This window comes from Ursus americanus, chromosome 1 (assembly GCF_024610735.1).
Source record: "Ursus americanus isolate L20-20 chromosome 1, mUrsAme1.1.p, whole genome shotgun sequence".
NCBI lineage: Eukaryota > Metazoa > Chordata > Mammalia > Carnivora > Ursidae > Ursus > Ursus americanus.
In genome coordinates, this window is record NC_142127.1 from 34,806,850 (window position 1) to 34,830,105 (window position 23,256).

The 23,256-nt window shown below is 35.9% G+C and overlaps 1 protein-coding gene and 1 long non-coding RNA gene across 3 annotated transcripts in view; one reads left to right on the forward strand and one right to left on the reverse strand.

Annotated features, from left to right (window-relative positions):
- Window positions 1-23,256, forward strand: part of GALNT13 (polypeptide N-acetylgalactosaminyltransferase 13) — a 512,016-nt gene that overhangs the window by 474,701 nt on the left and 14,059 nt on the right. For both annotated transcript variants that reach the window (XM_045781744.2, XM_045781753.2), the window contains exons 11-12: window positions 256-354; window positions 22,485-22,619. In XM_045781744.2, coding sequence (XP_045637700.1) covers window positions 256-354; window positions 22,485-22,619 — 234 coding nt within the window. The remainder of the gene's footprint in view (window positions 1-255; window positions 355-22,484; window positions 22,620-23,256) is intronic.
- Window positions 1-23,256, reverse strand: part of LOC148110735 (uncharacterized) — a 42,179-nt gene that overhangs the window by 521 nt on the left and 18,402 nt on the right. The window contains exons 3-4 of the long non-coding RNA XR_015723869.1: window positions 7,078-7,138; window positions 2,028-2,146 (exon numbers count right to left, since the gene is read on the reverse strand). This is a non-coding gene — a long non-coding RNA (uncharacterized LOC148110735). The remainder of the gene's footprint in view (window positions 1-2,027; window positions 2,147-7,077; window positions 7,139-23,256) is intronic.

Sequence of the window (23,256 nt, forward strand, 5' to 3'; positions counted from 1 at the left end):
GAGGAGTGCCTCTTGATTAGATGCTAATGACAATGCCATTGCTGTTCAAGTTTACTACAGTAGGAGATAGAAATTTACACGAAATTAAGAATAGACATAGTAAAGAAAAATAAATATTTAAAACAATGTGTTCTTCTTGGAAAAATTTCCTTGCAAACGTGTATTATCTCGTATCAATATACAATTTGATAACACCAGGAAGATTTTTCTGAGTTTAATCACTATCTGACTTCTGTTTTTGTGCGTTTCTTTTAGATAAGAAATGTTGAAACCAACCAATGTTTAGACAACATGGGCCGCAAGGAAAATGAAAAAGTGGGTATATTCAACTGTCATGGTATGGGAGGAAATCAGGTAAACTCTCTCTTTCTCTCTCTCTCTCTCTCTCTTTTTTTTTTTTTATCAACTTCATCTTTGAGGGGAAAGTATTGCTGTGAAAACTATCACAGTAAACCGTGATTCACATGCCAATAGCAGTAAAGTCTTAGCTTAGGAAATTAATGGGCATTCAAATCAAGAATTAATTTGGCTATTTTTTACCCCAAGTATCTTAAGAAAGCACTACAGAATTTAATAAATAGGGCAACACTTTCAATGAGCCCAGTTAATGAAGATAGCCAAATATTTTAGACCTATCTCATTTTACCATGTCTGAGCAAAAGAACACTATATTTTATTCTATTAACTGAATAGTATAAAATAATCCCTCCACAACCATGATGTTTTCCAAGGGTGATAATTCTTAATTTCTTTTGTAAGTGTTTATGTATATGTTTTCTCTGAATTTTTGAGGTTCAGTGAATTTTAAAATGCATGATAAGCACATCTGTTACATTTGTGCTTTGACAATCTGAAGATGCCCTTTGAACCAGGTAAAAATGAAGTATTTAAACAAAACTGATGGCTGACTACCAGTCTAGGACAGCTTTTTTGTGTGTTGCAGTCCAATTATCAGAGACCTGTCGGACTATAACAAGGATCTTTGTACTCTCCTTCAGTGTTGGACAGTGGCTCTGCAGGGTGGGTCGTGTGGCAGTTGCTTAGCTATGAGTGTTCGGGGGAGCAGCCCTGCTGTCCTGGCCATTTTGAGAGGCAGAATTTGGAGCTCGAGGTAGCTAATCCTCTGTAGACAAGTCCGTAAAAATCGAGGAGAAACACACCAGTGAGTTCTTTATCTAGTGCATTAGAGTGAAGTTAGGAAGTAAAAGTTATTCTATGCAGCACAACATCATGGTTATATAGGGAATGCAGCTGAATGTGTCAAGAATCTACAGGGAAAAAGCAATAGCCCTGTTGAGTTTTGGCACCGTACCTCAAAGAGGCCCTGTGTGAGTCAGTGGAGAACATTCAAAAAAGAAATTTTTCTCTTAAAAAACAAAACAAAAAATTAAAATCCTAATTAGTGTTCCAAAATTTCAACTTAAGCAGAAAAATATTTAAATCAAATTTTCTAAGTGACAGCATGGAAAAATAACTTTATGAAAGAAAATAATAGGAAAACCAATACAGACAGAAAAATGGCAGAACATTCAGAAATGGTCCAGCTTTTATATTAATTCACAATGACTGTGAGAGGCCTCTACTACCAAAACCAATGGAATCCCAATGAATTCAGCTAGAAATGGCAAACAGCTTAACTGTTAGAGGACTAAAAATGTGCACGGTTTAATTTTTCACAAATGGAAGTAAGAAATCTGAAGGTAGTCAACTCTTGACATTTGTTCAGGTCTTTAATGACTTTAACAAGAAATCAAAAACTTTCTGACTTTCCATTCTTCAATCCTTAAAATTAACTTTTATCATCAGCTGGTCACATAAGGGTTGCTGAAACTCCAGACATCATATCCACATTCAAGGCAGGAAGAAGTTGGGGTAGAGAAGAGCTGCAGTAGCCATGACTGTCCTTCTACTAGGAAAAACAAGACTCCCTAAAGGCTTTTTACACCCCTCCCTGTAAGTCTCTTTGTCCAGAAATGTGGTACTTGAATACCTCTACACAAAAACATGGAGTATTTTACTGCACTTACATGTGTCAATGTCCTCACGTTTATTTACCATGGATACTGGGAGGACATGCAGAACTGTCTCCATAATGTGTTTCATCAGCTGATGAAAAAAGTCAGCTGATCATCTGCACCATGATGACCTACAGAATTTAAAAAAAAAAACAAACACATTATTTAGGACATCATTCTGATTCTAATGCAGATGAAAATGAAAATAGGAAATGAAAAAGAAGATAACCTGGATGAATTATCCTCATTGATTTTTTAAGTTGCCATAGTTAATATTAGAAAAGATAACCAGTCAAATACCTGTATTTGTCTAAATGACACAAAATACCTGGGTCATAAATGTTAAAAATTACATTACTCATTTATGAGTGTTCAAATACCCAGAAATAAGCTATCCAACTCCACCATAACCTTCTTATTGGCGGGGAATATGTCTTATTTTTCTCTTCATCTCTAGTACTTGGCCGAGGGCCTGGGATATGGTAGGTAACTAATAACTAATAGTCTAGTAAATAAATGAAAGAATTCATGATCAGAACAACAGACTTATACCTTAGTACTGTGTAGACATTGCCATAGAATGCTGTTATTGTCATAGTAACCAAAAGTATGTAAAGACACCAATCTTAGGGATTTATAAATAAACAAACAGTAAGTAAAAACCCATGCCTATATGTATTCTAATGTCTCTACATTGTCAACTTAATGACAAGGTAGAAATTAAAACCAATGTTTTACCATCTACATGAATAGTTATTCATGTCTACAGATATTCGTAGAAGAAAGTTTATAGGAGCCCTTTTTGCTATAACACAAACACTGGACACAACTAAATATTTACCAAGACAGGAATGTTTAAATAAATTGTGCTGCATCCATAGGACAGAATACTCCACCGCCACCAAAGTGAGGGAAAGAGGTCTATATGGATTGTCGTGGAAGATCGAGAAGGAAGGAAATGACCTCATTTATGAAAAATATATGTGAACATTTTTGTCTATAAAGTATGTATAATATCTATATATAGATGCAATATAATCTGTTAGAAATGCATAGCAGTCTATCTGGAATATAATTACCTCTGATGAGAAGAATGAGTTAGAATGGGAAACTACTTTTTACCCCACATTTATTTATTTATATATATTTAATATATAACTATATTTATATATATATATATAACTTTCATAATTAAATAAAAATTGAGAAAATTGAACTATTGAGAATAAAAGTATCATTTTATTTTGTTTTTTTTAACAATTTTATTTATTTGAGAGAGAGACAGAGAGAGAGGGAGAGAGAACATGAGAAGGGGGAGCAGCAGAGGGAGAGGGAGAAGCAGGCTACCCGCTTATCCCAGGACCCTTGGAATCCTGACCTGAGCTGAAGGCAGACGCTTAACCGACTGAGCCACCTGGGCCCCAAAAGAGTATCATTTTAGAGCATTGCTCTGACCTGATTAATTGGGTCATTTATGGTAAATTACTTAATATTTTTTAGCTTTACTATTTTATTTATAAAACGGGTAAAAGACTTTCACCCATTTTTTTTCCTCCAAAGATTAGTAAAATTTATATAATAACTGACAATAACCTGGCATATACTAGACACTCAGTACATATATTGGTCTATTGACATTAATTATTCTCTTTAGGTATTTCGATTTCTATTCTCAATTGTTTCTCTTCTCTCTATAAGAAAACAAAAGTGTTCATTCAGTGGCTAATGCCAGAGGCAAGGTAAATTCACAGTACTTCCTATGGTATTGTCAAGCTTAATAAAATGAACTGCCTCTGCTGTTGCTTTAATATATATTATGAAAGAATTAAACTGTCACATAAAACCCTATAATGATTTGTACTTTGATGGAATTCAATATTTCTTGGACAATTAATCCTAGTTAGTCCCTAATTAGGGACATGTTTACATTTTTTGCTTACTTTAGAAAGGAACAGATTTTAGGATTTTATTCTCGGAGCTACCTTCCCTGTGTTTTATTGTTATTCTCTTATGTTACCATGGAAGCAGTATCTATTTTTATGGTTATTTAGTTTAAAATTTTTGAAAGTAGACCCAACCCATATAAAATATTCAAGTTTCTCACTCCTGCTTTTACACAAAATTCATAAGAAATGTTAACACTTTTTTTTTAGCGTTTCCGCTCATTTCATTTCTAAAAGAAGGTGCTTTATGTTTGTTGAAAACCATCCCTTAACCGTTTCTCCTTGCACAGTTTTGTTTTTTTCTGTTTTTTTTTTTTTAATGTTCTTGGAGATATCAGGAAGAAACTTACTTTTCAGTAGTTGCTGGAAATACTTTTCTTAAACACTTAACACTCAAATATCCAACATACTCTCCCTCCACCCCTAGCCCCTGCAGGGCTTGGGATATGGTAGGCATGTAATAAAAACTAGCCAAATAAATGAAAGAACGCATGGAAGTTTTTGTAGCAAGAATACTGTAAAAATAAGACAGCAAGTGTAGAATTATTGTTACATTCAACATTTGATCATCTTGAGGTATTCTTTTAGAACCTTAGTAATAAAAATCTTCAGTCTCAAAGAATAATGACATAATTTGAAAGTCCATTCCTATCTGTTCTTGAAATGCTTTCATTAACACATAATGTGATAATCATTAAACACTTTCAAAAGAATGAAAATAAATAGGAATTTGATTAAAATTTGAACATAAATTTTTATAAGGGAAAGAAATACAATTTCCTGGTAGAAAGTATGTTACTAAAAGTTAGTTATGGGATTGTCTTCTCTATACTTCTGAAAAGATGAAATTGATTCCTGGAAGCAGTTCCATGTCCCCTATAAGGCTAATGACTCAGATTTATATCTTCATCTCCACCCTCTCTCCTGAACTCCGGAGTCTGTTGCCAATTAATTATTGGGAATCTCTACAGGCATCTCAAACTCAACTGTTTCCAGACTGTACTCATTTTCTTCTCTTTCATGTAAGCATCCAAAAATGAAACCCAACATAGACACTTCTAAAGTTTGGTCACCCAATCCTGATATTTCCATGAAAATAATATGCATTGACTCTGGTCTCTAAGACCCTTTATGACTAGGGCCTCTATCTTTGTCTTAGCCTGTATCTTCTTTCACCTCTGTGGTCAGAAAACCTCATTATTTCCATACATCATATGGAATTCCAGGCATATATTCTATATATGCCACATTATAATTACAATTTGATAAAAAATCTCCAGCAATTCTCCACGGCCCAATGAATTACATAAAAATTCCTTAGTTATGTATATAGTTATGTGTTCCTTAGTTATGTATATATACAAAACCCCACATAATTTCATCCTCATCTGACTTCCCAGCATCGTCTCCCTTGATATTCTAATAGTTTTTTGTGCTGTAGATATATGTCTGATAATTTTCTATTCCCTGTAGGCTCTGTGCATTTTCACATCTCTGCAGTTCACTGATACTGTTCTCTCCACTTGCACTGTTGACCACATACTACTCCACTCACAAACTTAAGACATACTGCTTAAAACCCAAATAATTTAGCTTCTTTTTGATTCTCTCATTTGGCTAACAACTTCTTAACCTGAATAGGGCATATTTTAATGGATAGACAATAATTTATTTAATGCCCAGCACCACTGGTGAATTTTTATTGTTATAGGTGAGGCTCATCAGTAACTTCGTAGCTAAAAGCTAGTGAGCATCTGTATTTACTTCTTAAGAAATACTGTCTAGAAGTAAATTTGATAGGTCAAAAGTTATGCAACATTATAAGGCTTTTAATACATAGTGACAAATTGTGCTTTTTAAGGTTTTACTAGTTTAATGGAACTAATTGCTAAACTACAAAGAGGTGCTCTGATCAATATTTTTCACACATTACTGCCTTTGATTCCCGCAACAATCTATGAAATACATATTACTATCCTGATTTTCCTCATGTGTCTAATGGGAACCCTGAGAGATTGATAATATGATTTGGAGGTAAAGCCAGTTTGAATCTAAATCTGGCTGACTCCCCACCAATTCACTGCATTTATATTGATTTCCAACCCCGCTCCCCAAGGATTGTGATCAGACTGGACAACCCTAAACGGGTATTGTATTTTTGCTTTGTTCTGTTTTTCATCTTTGCCAATTTAGGGTGGGAAAAACATTTTATCTTTTTAAAATCATATCTGTAATGTTATCAGTGCATTTAAGCAATTTAAAAGTTGACATCAATACTCTGTAGATTTTCTAGTCATGTTTTTGCCTTTGTTTTTGCTTGCATTTTCATTGGTGGTTGAGGAAGCTCTTGTTTCTCTTCTCCACTTACAAAAATACTTTATTGAGATTATTACCTTTTATGATACATGTTCCTTTTTTTTTTTTTTTTCTGATTTGACATTTTGTTTCTGGTGTGTTTTCATGTACAGACTTTTAAACAGTTTATGTAGTTCAATCATTGTTTGCCTTTATGCTTTCCCTTTTTGATGTAGAAATACGATTCTTTTTTTTTTTTTTTAAAGATTTTATTTATTTATTTGACAGAGATAGAGACAGCCAGCGAGAGAGGGAACACAAGCAGGGGGAGTGGGAGAGGAAGAAGCAGGCTCATAGCAGAAGAGCCTGACGTGGGGCTCGATCCCATAACGCCGGGATCACGTCCTGAGCCGAAGGCAGACGCTTAACCGCTGTGCCACGCAGGCGCCCCATGCCACCCAGGCGCCCCACGATTCTTTTTTAATGAGGTGCTTTTAAATGACATTTACATCAGCTTAAAGGAGCCAATATCAAAATTGGCAAATAAGCCTTAGTCTTATTGGACATACATCTGACACTATTTTTTATATAAAATTTATATAAAATATACCTATAATTGGGTACAAGTTAGATTAATATAACATTTATAAAATAACCATTTTACTTTAATAACAAGTATCAGTATAAAATTTTTAAAAATCCAATGGTGTTTCCCTTTGAATTGCAATATCTTTTTAATCAAAAGGCAAAAAAGCAACCCCCATGCATATTGTACTCATTTTTTCTAAAGACAAAAAAATATAAAATGATGGAAAAATACTCACATTTTAGCAAATGCGTTTATAATGTTTCTCTTTCTCCCTGGAGCCACTCATTTGGAGGGAGCTAGAAAGCATATGGAAACATTCCATGTAATTTAATGTAGTAAATGATTCACAGCCATTTTTCAAGGTAGCAAGCCTTTACGGAAGCTTATGCTAGCCATTTATTAAAACCGTGTTTTCTGCCAAGGTGAAGAAGAGATCATTAGGTCTTAGCAATACTTTCAAACAAATGTTTCCTCCACTAAAATGTGACTACTTATATTTAAGAAGAATCTAATCTTATGACAGTAAACAAATTTTGAGAGTAAATACTTCCTGTCCTTATTACAGACCCTCTTCTAGAAAGAGCTTAATTATTTTAGTAATGCATTCTAACGTACTCACAGATTGTAATGAATACATTCATTCAACAAAAATGAATTGACTTTACAGTTTGCATTTTTATCAGTACTATAATTACTTAGAAGCCCTTTCTACATTAATTTGGCCCCCTTTTAGTAAAGTTTGCACAATAGAATTAAAATCACCAGGGTAAATTTGCAAGTGAAATGAAATGGCCTAAGAGGAAAGAAGGAGCATGAGCCATTCGTTAAATGTTTAAATGAGCAGGATACATGCAAGCTGCAGGAGAGCATCATTATTTATATTAAAGAAATATCTGGTAAGCTTGGAATTGATTGAAATTTGCAGGAACTTAAGTGTAGGATGTGATTCTGCCTAGTTTGCCTGGTTGGAGTGTTATCTGGCATAAAAACAAAGAGCAAATCTGTTGTGTTCAACCCCTTTCTTTCCCTGGTAGGAGTCACTCAGGGATTGTGAAATTTTTTTCTTAAGGTTTCCTATAAAATGAGCACTAGGATTGGCCATTTCTTAGATTTATCTTTTCCTCTAGGTATAATTTTATGTATCTCTATGTAATGATAGTTAATATCTATCACATGACATTTTTTTCAAAAACTATGGAAAAATTGGCAGTGCAAGTTAACCTGGAAAGCACTTTTACTATTTTACTATAAAGTGCTTAAATTAATTCCCTGAAATCCCACATTCATTTAAATAAGCCACACCTTTGTCTTTGAGCTTTCTAGCTAGTAAGTACAAAATTGGTTATATGATTCATTATGTCAATAATATAAAAACAAGCCACCTTCAAAATGTTCAATTATTCCTGGTGTTGAAATGATAAAAATTTCTACTCTGATACCTGAAAAAGGAAAACAACAAGGAGGGACCCCAGACTAAACTTAGAGGGACAACAGTCTCTAAGAAGTCATCTTAGGTAGGGCGCCTGGGTGGTTCAGTCTCTTAAGCATCTGCCTTTGGTTCAGGTCCTGATCTCAGGGTCCTGGGATCAAGCCCCCAGTCAGGCTCCCTCCTCAGTGGGGAGTCTGCTTCCCCATCTTGCTTACGCTTTCTTATCTCTCTCTCTCTCTCTCTCTCTCAGATAAATTAATACAAACTTAAAAAATAAAAGTCATCTTAGGAAATGACAATGATATCAAAGTATGTCAGTGCACATAGCAGGACAAAAGAAATATTTATTCTGTTGATTAATTAATTATGGTGTACCATCCTATCAGCCTACGCTCTAAAAACCTTAAAATTAAATTTCTGTAGGGCTTAAATGTTAAAATACTTTAAGCTCTTTGGGAAATTCATGTAAATTTATATTCATTTTATTAATTACCAGAATTGTTTTTAAAACCTCCCTTAAAAAGTTAAATATCACACATTCTCATAAAGAAGAAAGTTTAATACTGCTCTAGTTTAATAAAATCCCAACACATACGCACACTACTTCTCTTATACCATCAACTTTTCTTACTGAGAAGGGTAAGCTGTTAGCACAAAAATCTACTAGAAGAAAAATGTTAGCAGCATCAGTCTGTTCCCTCAGCTCACCCGTTTATCTCCTCTGCAGTCCGTGATAAGTACAGACAGACTCCAGGCTCTCCGCTAACATTACCAACATAAGCTTGTCTGCATTCAACCATTTAGTCCCAACAAAGCTTTTCCCCTCTGTGCTGTTTCAATCTTTTGAACTTCATTCCTCTCTCCATTTTATCTTCAAGTGCTTTTCTCCTGACTTATGCATAATTCTTCTTGATTCAACACCTTAGTCTTATGATTACTCTGAGCTGCTTCCTTGTTCAAGTAATCTTCCTGCTGACATTTTTGTAAATTTAATATTAAAAAAATTAATAATATGAATGCATGAATCTATATATAAAGAACATTAAGGTCCTTTGAAATGATCTCCTGTTTTTCCCCCCTTAGACCTACATGTGTGCCTAAATCTCACTGAGGATGTAAATAATTTAATTTGCCAGGTGAAGCAGTTTATAGTAGATGATGTGATAATTTCATCTTGACTTAATCTAGTAGTAAAAGCCATTTTATTAGCTTCTAAGTAAGGTAAACAATGTCTATGATTTCTAAATTAACAGTGTTGGCTAGCCTACTTTTATAAATTCACTGGAAGCCAAGCAGAATCCATACTTATAATTATTTGCTTTGCTGTACCTAAGATACTCTTCATCTTACTGAGGTCTTAATTCTATTATAGTTATTAAATTCTATAGAAGAGAAGTAACAGGGAAGGGTATTTCTAAGTTTTTATTTTTCTTTCAAATATGAAAGCTTGATTTTTCAGTAAAGAAAAGGTAGAACAATAAAGCCTCAGTAACAAAAAATTAGAAAAGAAATTCATATAAAAATACTTGACTAACCAGTGCCAGGGAAAGAAACATATAGTTCGGAAAAAGGAAAAATCTATAAAATCTACAAATTTTATAGCCAAATAAAATGTCAGGTATAATATTTTTGTAGCACCAAGATCCTTAAAGCATTCTTTACTTAATACTCACCAGTTTTTAAAAGGAGTTATCAGGGGTGCCCGGGTGACTCAGTCAGTTAAGCGTCTGACCCTTGGTTTGGGCTCAGGTCACGAGCTCAGGGTCGTGGGGTCAAGCCCTACATTGGGCTCCACACTGACTCTGGAACCTGCTTAAGATTCTTGCTCTCCCTTCCCTTTTGCCCCTCCCCCCTGCTTGCTCGCTCTCTCTTTCTCTCTCAAATAAGTAGAGTTATCATATATAAGGTATTATGAAGACAAACCGATTAAAGGCAAGCTTACATATCTGTGTGACAGAAAACAAAATGTTTTAGAGTTTTATTTGTTCACAATTAAGTATATATTTCATAAATATTTTGCCTGGTTAGAAATGTAAATGTAACAGTAGTGACAAAAATATCAAGAAAATATCTTTCATATTTTAATGGTCCTAATTATATTTTTGTGTCAAATAAATAAGAATTGTGTCTGAGATGTCATGGGAATGTCATTGCTTTTCTGTATAAACTGCAAACAGTTCTTTCGCATTTTCTAGGCAATCCTAGTTAATAATCTATTCTAACCATTAAAACCTATCATTTTCATTTAAATAGAAGTATACCAATAATTTCTTCTTTGCATAAACTATTTTTCTATGATTAATTGCATTCTACACTAAAGCACAGATCAGCAGTATGAGTTGGCTTCGTTATTTATATTTTTAATGCTTTTTTAAGAATAGAGCATGAATTTTTGGTCCCAACAGCCTCTGACAGTGATGGAGGTGAAAACTGTTATATACTGAACACTATTCCTATAGTAGACCTTTACCAGATGCTTTAAATATACATAAAATTTGATTCTCAGAATAACCCTAATAGAAAGGTATCATAAATAGTTTCCACCTTTTCATATACCTTATTACACTACATCATACTTGATCTGAGTCAGCTTTGGTAAAAAGTAAAGATAATATCAGAAGACCTGAGTGTCAAAATTGCTCTCTGCCTATCTTAGTCTGCTCAGGCCGCCACAACACAAGATCCTAGACTGGGTGGTCTCAACAACAGAACATTTATTCTCTCAAGTCCTGGAGGCTTGGAAGTCTCAGGTCAGGGTGCTAGCATGGTCAGGTTCTGGCAGGGACATTTTCCTGGCTGGCACCCTGCCACATTCTGGCTGTGTCTTCACGTGGCAGAAGGAGAGCTAGCTCTGGTCTCTCTCTTCCTCTCCCTGTAAGGGCACTAATCCCATTATTGGGGCCCTACCCTCATGACCTCATGACCTCATCTAAACCTAATTAATTCCCAAAGACCTTACCTGCAAATGCCATAGCATTGGCAGCTAGGGTCAACATAACAACTGGGGAGAAGGGGAAACACAAACATCCAGTTCCTAGCAGAGGCTGTATGGAAGTCCTTTCTGCCTTCAGTTTCTAATACTGTAGTTGATACGGCTGAACTAGGTGCTCACCAGTTCTCATATTCTTTATCCCTCCCGTTAGAAGAGCAAGAGCAGCAAGTCCAGATGATTTGTGAAATCTTTGTTCCAGTGACAAAGGACATGAATTTAGAAAGCTAGAATTTAGAAAAAATATATATATACATATATATATATAAATGTTTTGGACAATGTCTTAGAACAATGTGAAAATTTTAAGCAATCTGTCAGTCACCAAAACCTAATGATTTAAAGGAAAAAAAAAAAACTGAACACTATATGTAAACCCAGCATCGTATGGGCACCAAGAGCAATATAAAAATATACCCAAAACTCAAACTCTCTTTTTGTATATAGGGAAGTTGGAAAAGATGCTATTTGTACATGACATGGAATCCTTCCATGAATGTCCCTAAGAGAATTTCATACTGCACTGAGTATTAGGAAGAGTTGGTTGTCTCCTGAGAAATAGGTTTTTCTTTTTTTACTACCAAATACATGGTTCATCCAGAGAAAATAAATAATATTTTATGGAAAAATATTTATATTGGCCTTATATTGGATTCTTTCATTCTTTTCATTTTTATTTACCATTGTTTATGCAGATTGATTTTTTTTCTTCTCACTGTATGTTACTTATCTATGTTAAATTGTTTAAATCTACTTCCACTTTTTTACAAGATGAAATATAAATAAATAAATAGGCACACAATCCCTATACTCGATCCCGAAGAGAATACAAAAACAATCATTTTTGAAACAAAAAGTATTTGTACTGCTATGCCTTAGGAGGCATTCAGAGAAAGGTCCGATAAGAACAGGAGTGGGTCTGAAAGGCTTCACACAACTGTCAGTGAGCAGGGGAATGGAGTGTCAGTAAGGACAGCGGGGATACTGGTCCAAATGGAGTAGAAGGCCTGGACTGAGGAGAGTGGAACATTAAGTTTTATAAGTAGAGGAGCTAAGATTATAATAGAATGTAAATGTCAAGCAAGGGAATTTTGATTTGAAGGGACAAAAGTAGCAAAGAGCTTTCAGACCGCAAAGATTGTCAAAGAAGAGCTTGTAACCTATTCCTAATACAACCTCATGAAAATACTTGGACATGAAATTATGTTATTAAAAATGACATGGTGAATACAGCCAAAATGAAAAGAGCTTTTTATTCTTGTTATTTAGTACCCAAGTGTAATTTCACCACAAGCAGGGGCAGACTATAGAACTTTCTTTCAGTTCATTTCTTTTATTCTTTTATCAAAGGACTTGATCCAATAGAGAGCAAGAAGCTACATGTAGTATATACAGAAATGATACCTTTCCATTAAAGAAAAAAAGGTTTCAGTAGGTTACCATAGAAACAGCCTAGCGTCCATTCCAGTTTCTAATAAAGGATCTTCATCTTCTAATGAAAACCTACCAGATAGGTATATTTCTACTCCAACTTTCTAGTTGCTAACTTCCTAAATAGATTTGAGGATGTTCTTTTTATTTACAAGAAGTAAACTGTGTGCATCTGGTGGGGGGATGCAGAATTTTTTTAAAAGAAATTTTTTGGCAAAAAAAATAAATAAACCTGGGCAAATTCAGAGGTGCGTTTTATGCTCATTGCAACATCAAGGAATGATCAAAGTGGTCTTTACAGTTCCCAGGGGCCGGTGTTCAGCCAATGTCTTACACTTAAGAGCAAGTGCCACTTCTATGTGGCAAAAATGGTCGCATTATAATTCCATCTACTAAAGAGAACTTTTCTTCATCTTGCCAGTGAAACAAGTAGCCAAAACAAGATTTATTACAGGAGTCTTAGTGTGTTACAGATAAATCTAATATAAAGATATGACCCTCAATTTTAGACTAAAGTTTTTAGAGACATGTTAAAATTGATCTCTGAGATCTCCTGTAAAGAAGAATTCCAAATAATTTATGTAGATAATTCCCCTTCCAGAAAGTAGAATTTAAATCTTTTGCCCCCCCCCTTCCCCCCGCATGTGGACTGTGCTTATTGACTTGCTTTCAAACAGTAATACATAAAAGCTGCTGCTGGTGGTGGTGGTGGTAACTTTATGGTGGAGAAACATGGTCGATACTACCTTGGGTAAGTGGCCAGGCCTCCGCATCATGAGTCATGTTGGTGCCATACACCCCTGATATGATGTGATGACAATGGTACTTCGCCTTCATGGTCTTCCTTTCAAAAACATTCTAACCACAAGATAAACATTAGACAAACTGAAACTGGTAGACATTCTGTAAAATACCTAAACCTGTTTTGAGGACAAAACTGTCAAAGTCATCAAAAAGATGAAAGTCTGAGCATCTGTCAGAGTAGGCTGAGGAGACATGGTGACTAAATGTAATATGGTATCGGATGAGATCCTGGAAAAAAAATGAACGTGGGATCAAATGGACACTTTAGGGAAAAACAGTGAAATCTGAATAGTCTAAAGTTTAATTTTCTAAGTATCCAAGAAGCAAATGTTAAGTGTGTGAAAAGAGCATAGGATTTGGCGGCTGATAGACTGTATTTCAAAGACAGGTTCTCATAAACTGAGTGACGTGGGGGAATCTATTTAATCTTTTCAAGCACCCTACTCCTCATTTGTAAAGGAGGAAATACAATGCTTACCTTGAAAGGTTATTGAAGAAACATATAATATGTGATATGTGGTCTATCATATCTCCATATATAATATACTTAAAATGACTTCCATCTTGCCTAACACAGCAGGTGCTCCCCAAATGGCATGTACTTTGCTTCCATTTGCTTGCAGCCCAGCATCCAAAGGCCCTATCCAACCTCTATCCCTTTGCCTGAGCACCTGTCAGAGTAGGCTTTCACTGCCAGAGGCCGCTTTGCCCACCTAGTCTCTCCCGGGGGATTACTTCTACCCGGAAACACACCTCAAGCCAACTGAGGGCAGATGGCAAATGTTATCCCAGCTTCTTCACCCTTCGAGGGGACTGCTTGTTCTATACCAGAGATCCCCAAAGGTTTAAGCTTCAGTTACCCACAGTACAATTAATTTGTAAGGTACCCTTTGTTAGTTCTTTTTCCTTACCTTTTCACCTACTAGGCTTTCCTGGGATCATCTAATTAATGAACTACTTATACTTGAATCTTTGTTTCAGTTGCAAACTAAGTAGAGCAAGGAGTAGATCTTTGTTTGCAGCAATGATGAGTGCCATAAATCTAAAGGACTACTTTAAGCTTGGAACCACCTAAGAAAAATTGAGTTTTATTTGCATCCAGTGCAAATGTTGTAGTAATCTGGAGGTTAATTTTTTAATTATGTTTAATCGAAAGAGTAGTTTACAGATTAGAAGCAGTTGTACCTGATACACAATAGGTGTATCTTTGTGCCATCTAGGGCATTCTAATTTGCCTTTTGAGGAGTTTTATATTTTTAATCCTTTTTGTCTAATTATTATGCCATATACCAGACTTTCAAGAAGCACCTAATGATAAAATGTAAGTGAATACCTTTTAAGATAGGAAATATTACCAAAATACCAGTAAAAATACATTCGTAAAGGATGGCACAAAGTCTTGCACCACAAATCTGTGGCTAATAAACAAACAAATATACTAGTTTATATAGCTGTCACATGAATGATATATATTATCGCTGCTATGTCTACATTTTCAGGCATAAATCAGTTAAGAACCTCAAAGACCAAATATCTTGGTGCTCCATGGTACCAACCAACAAGACAATGATAGAGGGAAAGTATATATATATATATATATATATATATATTTTTTTTTTTTAAAGATTTTATTAGAGACAGTGACAGAGCATGCACAGGTGGGGAGGAGAGGGAGAAGCAGGGTTCCCGCTGAGCAGGGAGCCCAATGCAGGGCTCGATTCCAGGACCCTGAGATCATGACCTGAGCCAAAGGCAGACACTTAACCGACTGAGCCACCCAGGTTCCTCTGCGTATGTCTTGAGAGTAGGACAGTACTCAAATAATGGACTTTGGGAAATGACACAGACCCGCATCTGGGACTTTCCTCTGCTACTCATCGGAACCAGAGTTACTGTGAGCCTTTGTCAAAATCTTGGCTTCCTCAGCTTGGAGAAGGGATGAAGACGGCCCCTGTTTTCTGGGCTACTTCATTCAGGGGTTGAATGAGATAATTCATGTAAACTCTAAGCATAGTACTTGCCGCAAGTAACATCTCAGTTATTATTTGCTCAAAATCTAGGCATACAATCCACATTTGATGACATTCTGTCTCATCTTTGTGCTCTTTTATTTTTAAAATCTTGCTGTCCCAATAACAAATGCTAAAGATATATTTTTGAACTTCTATGGAAACAGTTCTAGGAAAAGAATATTTGCCCAATAATTACTTATTGAGTTGAAATGAAAACAGTTCGTCTTTGGAATCTCTAGTCCATTTTGTAAAAAAACTGAGCAAGGGAGTAAGGTAATAGAATAAGCAGGATACACTAATACTATAACAAACCGTGACATTTCTTCTTTCTATTTGTTTTCCTTCTACCTCATTGTTCAGTCTTCCCATTTTAAACACTACTGCTGTTAAAGTTGATGTATGTTTAATACTTTACTCTGTCTTGAAGTGTTTTCAAGGAAGTTTCCAAATTTTCAAAATGACTAAGTGATGGGATGCAAAACGCAGTATAATCAAGTGAAAGAAAAATGCCAGTGAGTTTGGGGTCTGGAGAAACTTCTGTCACTAAGTGGCTCTGGCCACGTATCTGAAACCTGTAACTCCACTGGCTTCGGTTCTTCATCTGGAAAGCGAAGCACTTGGCATATAGTGACAGAGTCCCTTCAAACTGTGAACTTTTATAGTAAATAGGAAGAACTCAACAGAAGTATTTTATAAACTCCCAACTAAGTCTAGAAAAATCACAACCTCTATAATAAAGCTGGATCAAACACACTTGTGAACCTTTTAAACACACATGGGATATATATGAACATAATGTAAATATATAAAAATCAGTGTGCGTATTGCAAATGTCTTCGTGTTAGGATGGAAGGAAGGAACCCCTGTAGCAATGCAGAGCCAGCAGAGGGCGTTCAGTTCCTGAGCCCCTTGCACAGAACAGGGAACCGGCTCTGCCTCTTGCATTGCTTAAACAGTTTTGCCAGCAGTTGATATGCTACAAATCCGAGCAAAATTTGTTTGCAGTTTTTCAAATTTCAGATTTTTCAAAGGGGTAAAGATAAAAGTGGTTTTAAAGAATAACTATACAACATTAGGATTTTAAGCATGGCATGTATAGACAGATTCTTTCATTGTGTGAAACAAAGCATTATGAAAAATATTTTAGATCATTCTCCCAACAGTCCTTGAAAATTGTCGAAATGTTTTATTTGTAGATATTTGGAGAAGTATAACATAAATGCCTTTGAACATACTCCCCAAAGTGAAAAATACAGAACAAACCATATGCATATGTGAAGTAATGAAAATGCTTACTTTCTCTGAAAAAAAAATGTTAAGATTGAAAGGAACTGAGATTGAAATTGGCTATCATCTTTTATATGTTAGGAATTGTTCCTAAACTCATTTGAGTACATCAGTTCAGAGACAGAAATTAATCTGGTCTCTATAAAGTCTACAATAAAAGCAGGTAATTCACCTCATCACAGTCAAGAGCCACTTTATGAAGATATATTTAAATAGAAAAATTATTGTAAAAATGATTGATGCTTTCGGAAGGCATAACTGGGTGTTATAATTTTCAGCCCAGACACCAAGATGCAATAGATGTGAAATCTAAAATCAGAATTCCCTATGCAAAATTTGCAATGACAATTTGGAAACTGCTTCCATGACTTTTAGACCCTTCGACCATCGTACAGAATCAAAGCAGGTGTACGGTTTCTTAGGGCTGTCGTAACAAACTCCCACAAACGGTGGGGCTTGAACAAGAGAAGTTTATTGTCTCTTCATCCTTGAGGCTACAAGTCAGAAATCACGGTGTCAGGAAGGGCATATTCCTTCCGAAACCTGTAAGGGAGAAGCGTTTGTTGCTGCTTTTAACTTCTGGTGTTTGCCTGCAATCCCCGTGGCTTGTAGATGATGCATCGCTCAGATTTCTGCCTCCGCCATTACAGAGGCATTGTTTTCTGTGTATGTCTCCATCTCTGTCTTCTCATAAGGACACCATTTTGGATTAAGGGTCCATCCTACCCAGTGTGATCTCATGGTTGCTTATCTAATGACATCTGCAATGACCTTACTTCCAAACAGGTTCACGTTCTGAGGTGCTTAGAGGTAAGGACCTCTCAGCGTTTCTTTTGGGGTACACAGTTCAACCCATAACAGGAGGTTATCACAAGGTGGAGAAGATTAAGGTTTTCTAGGAAAAGAGCAGTTGCCCTCCCTCTAGATAGGAGGGGGTGGGATTCTAGCTTCCAGAGACAAGCCTTACTGAGAGAGGGAGTCAGGGCAGCGGCAGCTTCCTGGGTGTGCAACCCATGCCATCAAGTAGGGCCCTACAATTTGAAAGCCTTCATAATTTTTGAACAATAAATCCTGCATTTGCATTTTGCACTAGGCCCTGCAGATTATGGAGAACACCATTTTAAGAGCTTGCTTGGTACATGCTTCGTGCTCGTGGGGAACGTGGCAGGCTGTGACTTGACTCACACACACTAAAGCTGGCCTGTGACAACCGAACTGAGGGGATTGCACCATCTGAGTCAGCTCGCCTCCCCAAGTTGGTCAAGTCATAAAAAGCGGCCCACTTATAAAATATGCATTGTCCTTTTCGTTAGCGCTGCAGCGAGAGCTGCTTAGCAATGGGAATCTCTAGAGAACCAAGAACACGCTCAGGAGAAGGAGCTTTACATTTCTGCCATGCCAGAGAACAGGAAGGAGTTATCAAGAGACAGTTTAGGTAAGACCTCTTCTACTTGTATGACCCTGGAGGAATCAAAACCCAATTAGCAGCCCAGGGGAATTTGGGAGTGGGCAAGAGAGAGTAGAAAGAAAAGAAGCTCTCAAGATGGTAAAATAGAGAAGTTAACCAAGCCCTATCCCACTGCAGACTTCCAACCTAAAGCACGTCCAATTTCAAGAAAGGAAGAAGATTTGGGATTACATTTCATTCAGAATTTCGATTAATAATATTAAACAGACCATTCTAATTTCTGAACTGAATCCCCAGGGGTCCTGGACAGATAAGCAGAAAAACCTATAGTTTTCATCTAGTGGTTAGGGAAAGATGCATTATTTATTCCAATGTAAGGGGTTAGGGATTGGTGTTAGGGGCTGAATTGTGTCCCCTTCTCCATCCATATGTTGCAGTTCTAATCCCTGTATCTCCGAATGTAGTCACATTCGGAGATACAGGGTCTTTAAAGATGTGATTGAAATAAAATGAGATCATTAGGGTGGGCCCTAACCTAATATGGATTTTTTTTTTTTATAAGAAGAAGTGATTAGGACACAGGCACAGAGGGAAGACCAAGGAAGACACAGGGAAAAAATGGTCATCTACAAGCAAAAGAGAGAGGTGCACAGATACCCTGATCTGGAACTTGTGGCCTCCAGTAACTCTGAGGAGATTAAAAGCCACCTAGTCCATGGCACTTTGTTATGGGAGCCCTAGCAAACTAATACAGTAGGAGACAATAAAAGCTGAATTGTTGTAGTCATCAAAGGAGTTTTGGAAGGGCCCCCAAAGTGGAACAAAGGATCTGTCACTTCTTATAAGATAGCTGAACTTAAAACAATTGAGTAAAATTGGCCTTTTTATTGGTTGTTTCCAGAGCTAGCTTGACCAACAGACTACAGAGGAAGATGTGTAATGCTAGATGCCTCATAATTTTATGTGTTAAAACAAATATGAAGATTAGATGCAAAACAGAATTTTCAAAGCACCATAAACTATTGCATCTATACAGTTCATGTGAAGAGCTCTACTTACTATGCTTTGCATAATGTTAACTTGGTATGCATAGGAATGTGAAGGTAGGGATGTCTGGGTGGCTCAGTTGGTTAAGTGTCTGCCTTCAGCCCAGGGCATGATCCCAGGGTCCTGGGATCAAGTCCTGAATCAGACTCCTTGCTCAGCAGAGCACCTGCTTCTCCCTTTGCCTGCCGCTCCCCCTGTTGTGCGCTCTCTCTGACAAATAAATAAAATCTTAAAAAAAAAAAAAGGAATATGAATGTAATTTTATAATATAACAAAAGGAATTTAATATATGAATCATATCACACGTGGTTTCTAACACAGGTGCTCAATTAATGTTAACGTCCTCCATATTCCTCTTTTATAATGGATGGAAGGACACTGAGATTGATTATTTTACTCTGCTTCTAGTCATCTTTGTTTAAAGTGATGGGATTTAATAACCCATTGTTAATAGAATCAATCTGGCATTCGAGCAACTGAAAATATATGCTAAATCTAGCATTTGTGTAACTCACTTCCGGTTTTAGTGACAATCAGTATTGATAACCAATGATAAAGCAATTTGAGTGGTAACTAAAAGGGGAGGAATAGTGTCCAATTTTTGTGAAAGACTTCACTGATGAGGGACTCGATCTTGTAAAGTCATCACCATGTGTGATGTTCAAGTTAATGTGCTTTATATGTGTTCAGGATTGAAAATCTTACCTTATAATCAGGCATAAATCTTTTAACTGCAACAGGACAACAGATCAGGCAGATACTCTGCCAGGAACTACACATTCCAACTGCGATGTGGGGTATGGACACAGGCGACAGCTGTAGGGAGCCCCTGCTTCCTAGCGAATCTAAAACAAGATGTGAGGTTGTCCCCAAAGTCATAAGCAACTCAGTAGAGGGTGACTATGTACGCTGCAAGAGTCAGGACAGTCTGTCACCAGATATGAGGGTCTCTAAGGGTCGGCACAGAGAGGCAAGAGCCAAGCCTGCTGGGATCCTGTCCTAAAATTCTTTGGGACATGCTATCAAGGCAGGAATCCCTATCCGAGGCCACATCCTGGGAGGACCTCTAAGACTGGGATTATCACACTAGATATCAGTCACTGACTGCTATCTGTGTACCTGGATCTCTACAAAGTACTTTGCATGTAACATTTTAGTCTATCCCAAAGTGAGTTCCTTGAGCCTCCTATGGTAGGAGACATGAAAAAGCACAAAGGTGACGATTATGGGTAAAAAGATGATACATATAAAGGGTAAATCACTGAGATCAATCCTAATAATTTCCAGATAAAATCAAGAAAGACATGTATATACTGACATGCACTGATTTTTTATTATTATGCAGAATAAAAACCATCCTAGAAACACTTCAGCATAAAAATGAGATTCTCAGGTATGAAAAATAAATTAATCCTGTTAATTATTTATTAGGATTTGTTAACCAATTAATTAATGCCAGAAAATAATGAAGGCATTATATACAGATTTTTTTTAAAGAAAAACTATTTGTGGGCCAAGTATTTTAACATCAGTTAAATTTTTTTTCAAGTGCAAAGGCCAAAGAAAGATAATTTCAGATAATAGATATAGGCTCAGAAAATATTCTACAAATAAATCTTTCTTGAATATAAGTCACTTAAAATAGCTACTGATTGACCATAAAATGAATTACAGTTAGGTATTAAGGAACAAAGAATGTGGTTGACTTCTCTCAACAGGTGAAGTTACCAAACTATCATAAGAGACCTGAGGAGAAATCATTGTTCAGGCCATAATTATACTCATACAAAATTTGTGGCAAATGTGGAGGCTTTGGTGTCTCCATTTACATTGGCATCTGTATACAACTAAAAGAGTATGATTTCTATGTGGAAAATTATGCTTCACATTAAAACAAAAGATAAAAGAAATTTCTCTAGAAATTTCCCTCCTTTAAATTAAGGTTTACTACTAGATTCATTTACTTAATTAAATATGTTTGTAAATTAAATATTGTGTTAAATACCGTATTTGGAAAGGATATAGTGCTAATATCTGATGGGTGTTTCTTTTATTCTTAGTTTAATCATAATTTCTATTAAAAGTATGAATATTAAAAAGTACTGAAGATATAATTTTTTTTCTGAATGCCATACATGAAATCTATATTTTATGTAGTTCAATTAAATGAACTTCATATACTTCTCAAGTTTTTACATCTTTGTGAAGAATTTCTTTTGCATTTTTCTCCTGCCACCTGTGATTTTCAGGGAAGCCCTGAGTCACAATGCTGTAGATGCGACCCTTTCAAGACTAACTTGTTCAGCTTACACACTAGGGCTCTAGAGTTTATAGGAGAATATAGAGCTGACTTCCTCTAATTTTACCAGTCTGTTTTGGGAAACTAAAAGATCCTCAGATAACCTTCCCTCCCTTACACTCTGTCTAGACATTGTAAGGAAAAAAAATACCCACAGAATACTGAACCGTGCTTATTAGAGCGAACAGAAGAAAATAACTTCTGTAATTATTAACTTAATAACTCTCATGACCCTTTAATAATCAATGTTATACATTATTCATACAAGGAGTTTAAAAAATAGAGATTATTATAGTATCAGTTTAAATCAGCTAACAGTGAATCTACGATCCACCTTAACATTTCTTAGATATTTTGAGAATTGTAGCCAAGCCCAGCTATAGCCATATGAGAAAGATAACCATAGAGCCTACCTTTCTTTAATGAGGTCTCTAGAGAAGCTAATTCTACAACCTTTGGAAACACACTGGCAATATTTAATAAAATTTACATGATGTTCTTATGGAGAGAAAGATTTAAATGTCTTTATGAAAAACATCGTTCTCTCTATAGAGTTGGGGAATTGGTCATATGGTGGGGAGAACAAGGACCCTCATATAGTCCCATATAGTTAACAAACTTTATCTTACTGAGTCTGTTGTGAGATATATAAGGCAAGTACAGTGCAGGAAATATGGTGCCAGCAAATAATATGTGTTTAATAATTTGATTTGTTAAATTGAGGCTTCACAAAAACCTTATAACACAGATAACACTGTTCCTATTTTGCAGCTGCGGAAAAGGATTCAGAGAAGTGAACTAGCTTTCTCAAGATCACACAGCAAAGACCATTTGAAAACACGAAGTTGATATTAATGTTCCTCAGAGAAATCTGCTATACTGTGACTTTTTTGTTTTTAAGGAGATTATTTTATTAGTCGAATTTTATATTTTTAGGTATTTTCTTATACTGCTGACAAAGAAATCCGAACCGATGACTTGTGCTTGGATGTGTCTAGACTCAGTGGACCTGTAATCATGCTAAAATGCCACCACATGAGAGGAAATCAGTTATGGGAATATGATGCTGAGGTATGGTCTTTTCCTTAGTTATTATTTAGTGCTTAAACTTAGTTATGTATTTCAAATACACTTCAATCCTAAGCTATTTTTCTGCACTGGAAGAGCTATATTTTCAAGCATGCGTGCTCCTATCTTATAACATTAGGATGGTATAGTATATAAATAGGGTTTTGTCAAATGAGTTCATTAGTGTAAAACAATGAATAAGGAAAATAAAGTCAGTATTTATGTGCTGACAGTGTGTTAGCACGTGTACATTCTTAACATAAATTAGGCAAGGGGCCAGCTATGCTTATCTGGGAGGTATGTATGAAGATGCACATTATAGGACAATGCCAACAATATTTCCATTTTTCACATTTTAAATTTTATACAGTTGTGATTGGTGAAATGTATCCTTCTCAATTGAAGGGAAAAAAGAAAAAAGCCGAGAAGATTAGCTCGAATGCTCTTTATAATAGTAAATACTTCGCAAAATTCAATAAACTAATTAGGCACATAATCAGCTAAGTAGTATTTTCTCAATATAGCACATCTTTCTGATAGAAGAGAGGCAGAGAAAACAATAAAATTACGGCTGGGAATTTATAGCCAGGCAGTGTGTAAAAACCAGATCAGCCATCAGATGGAGCTAATAAAAAAGAAA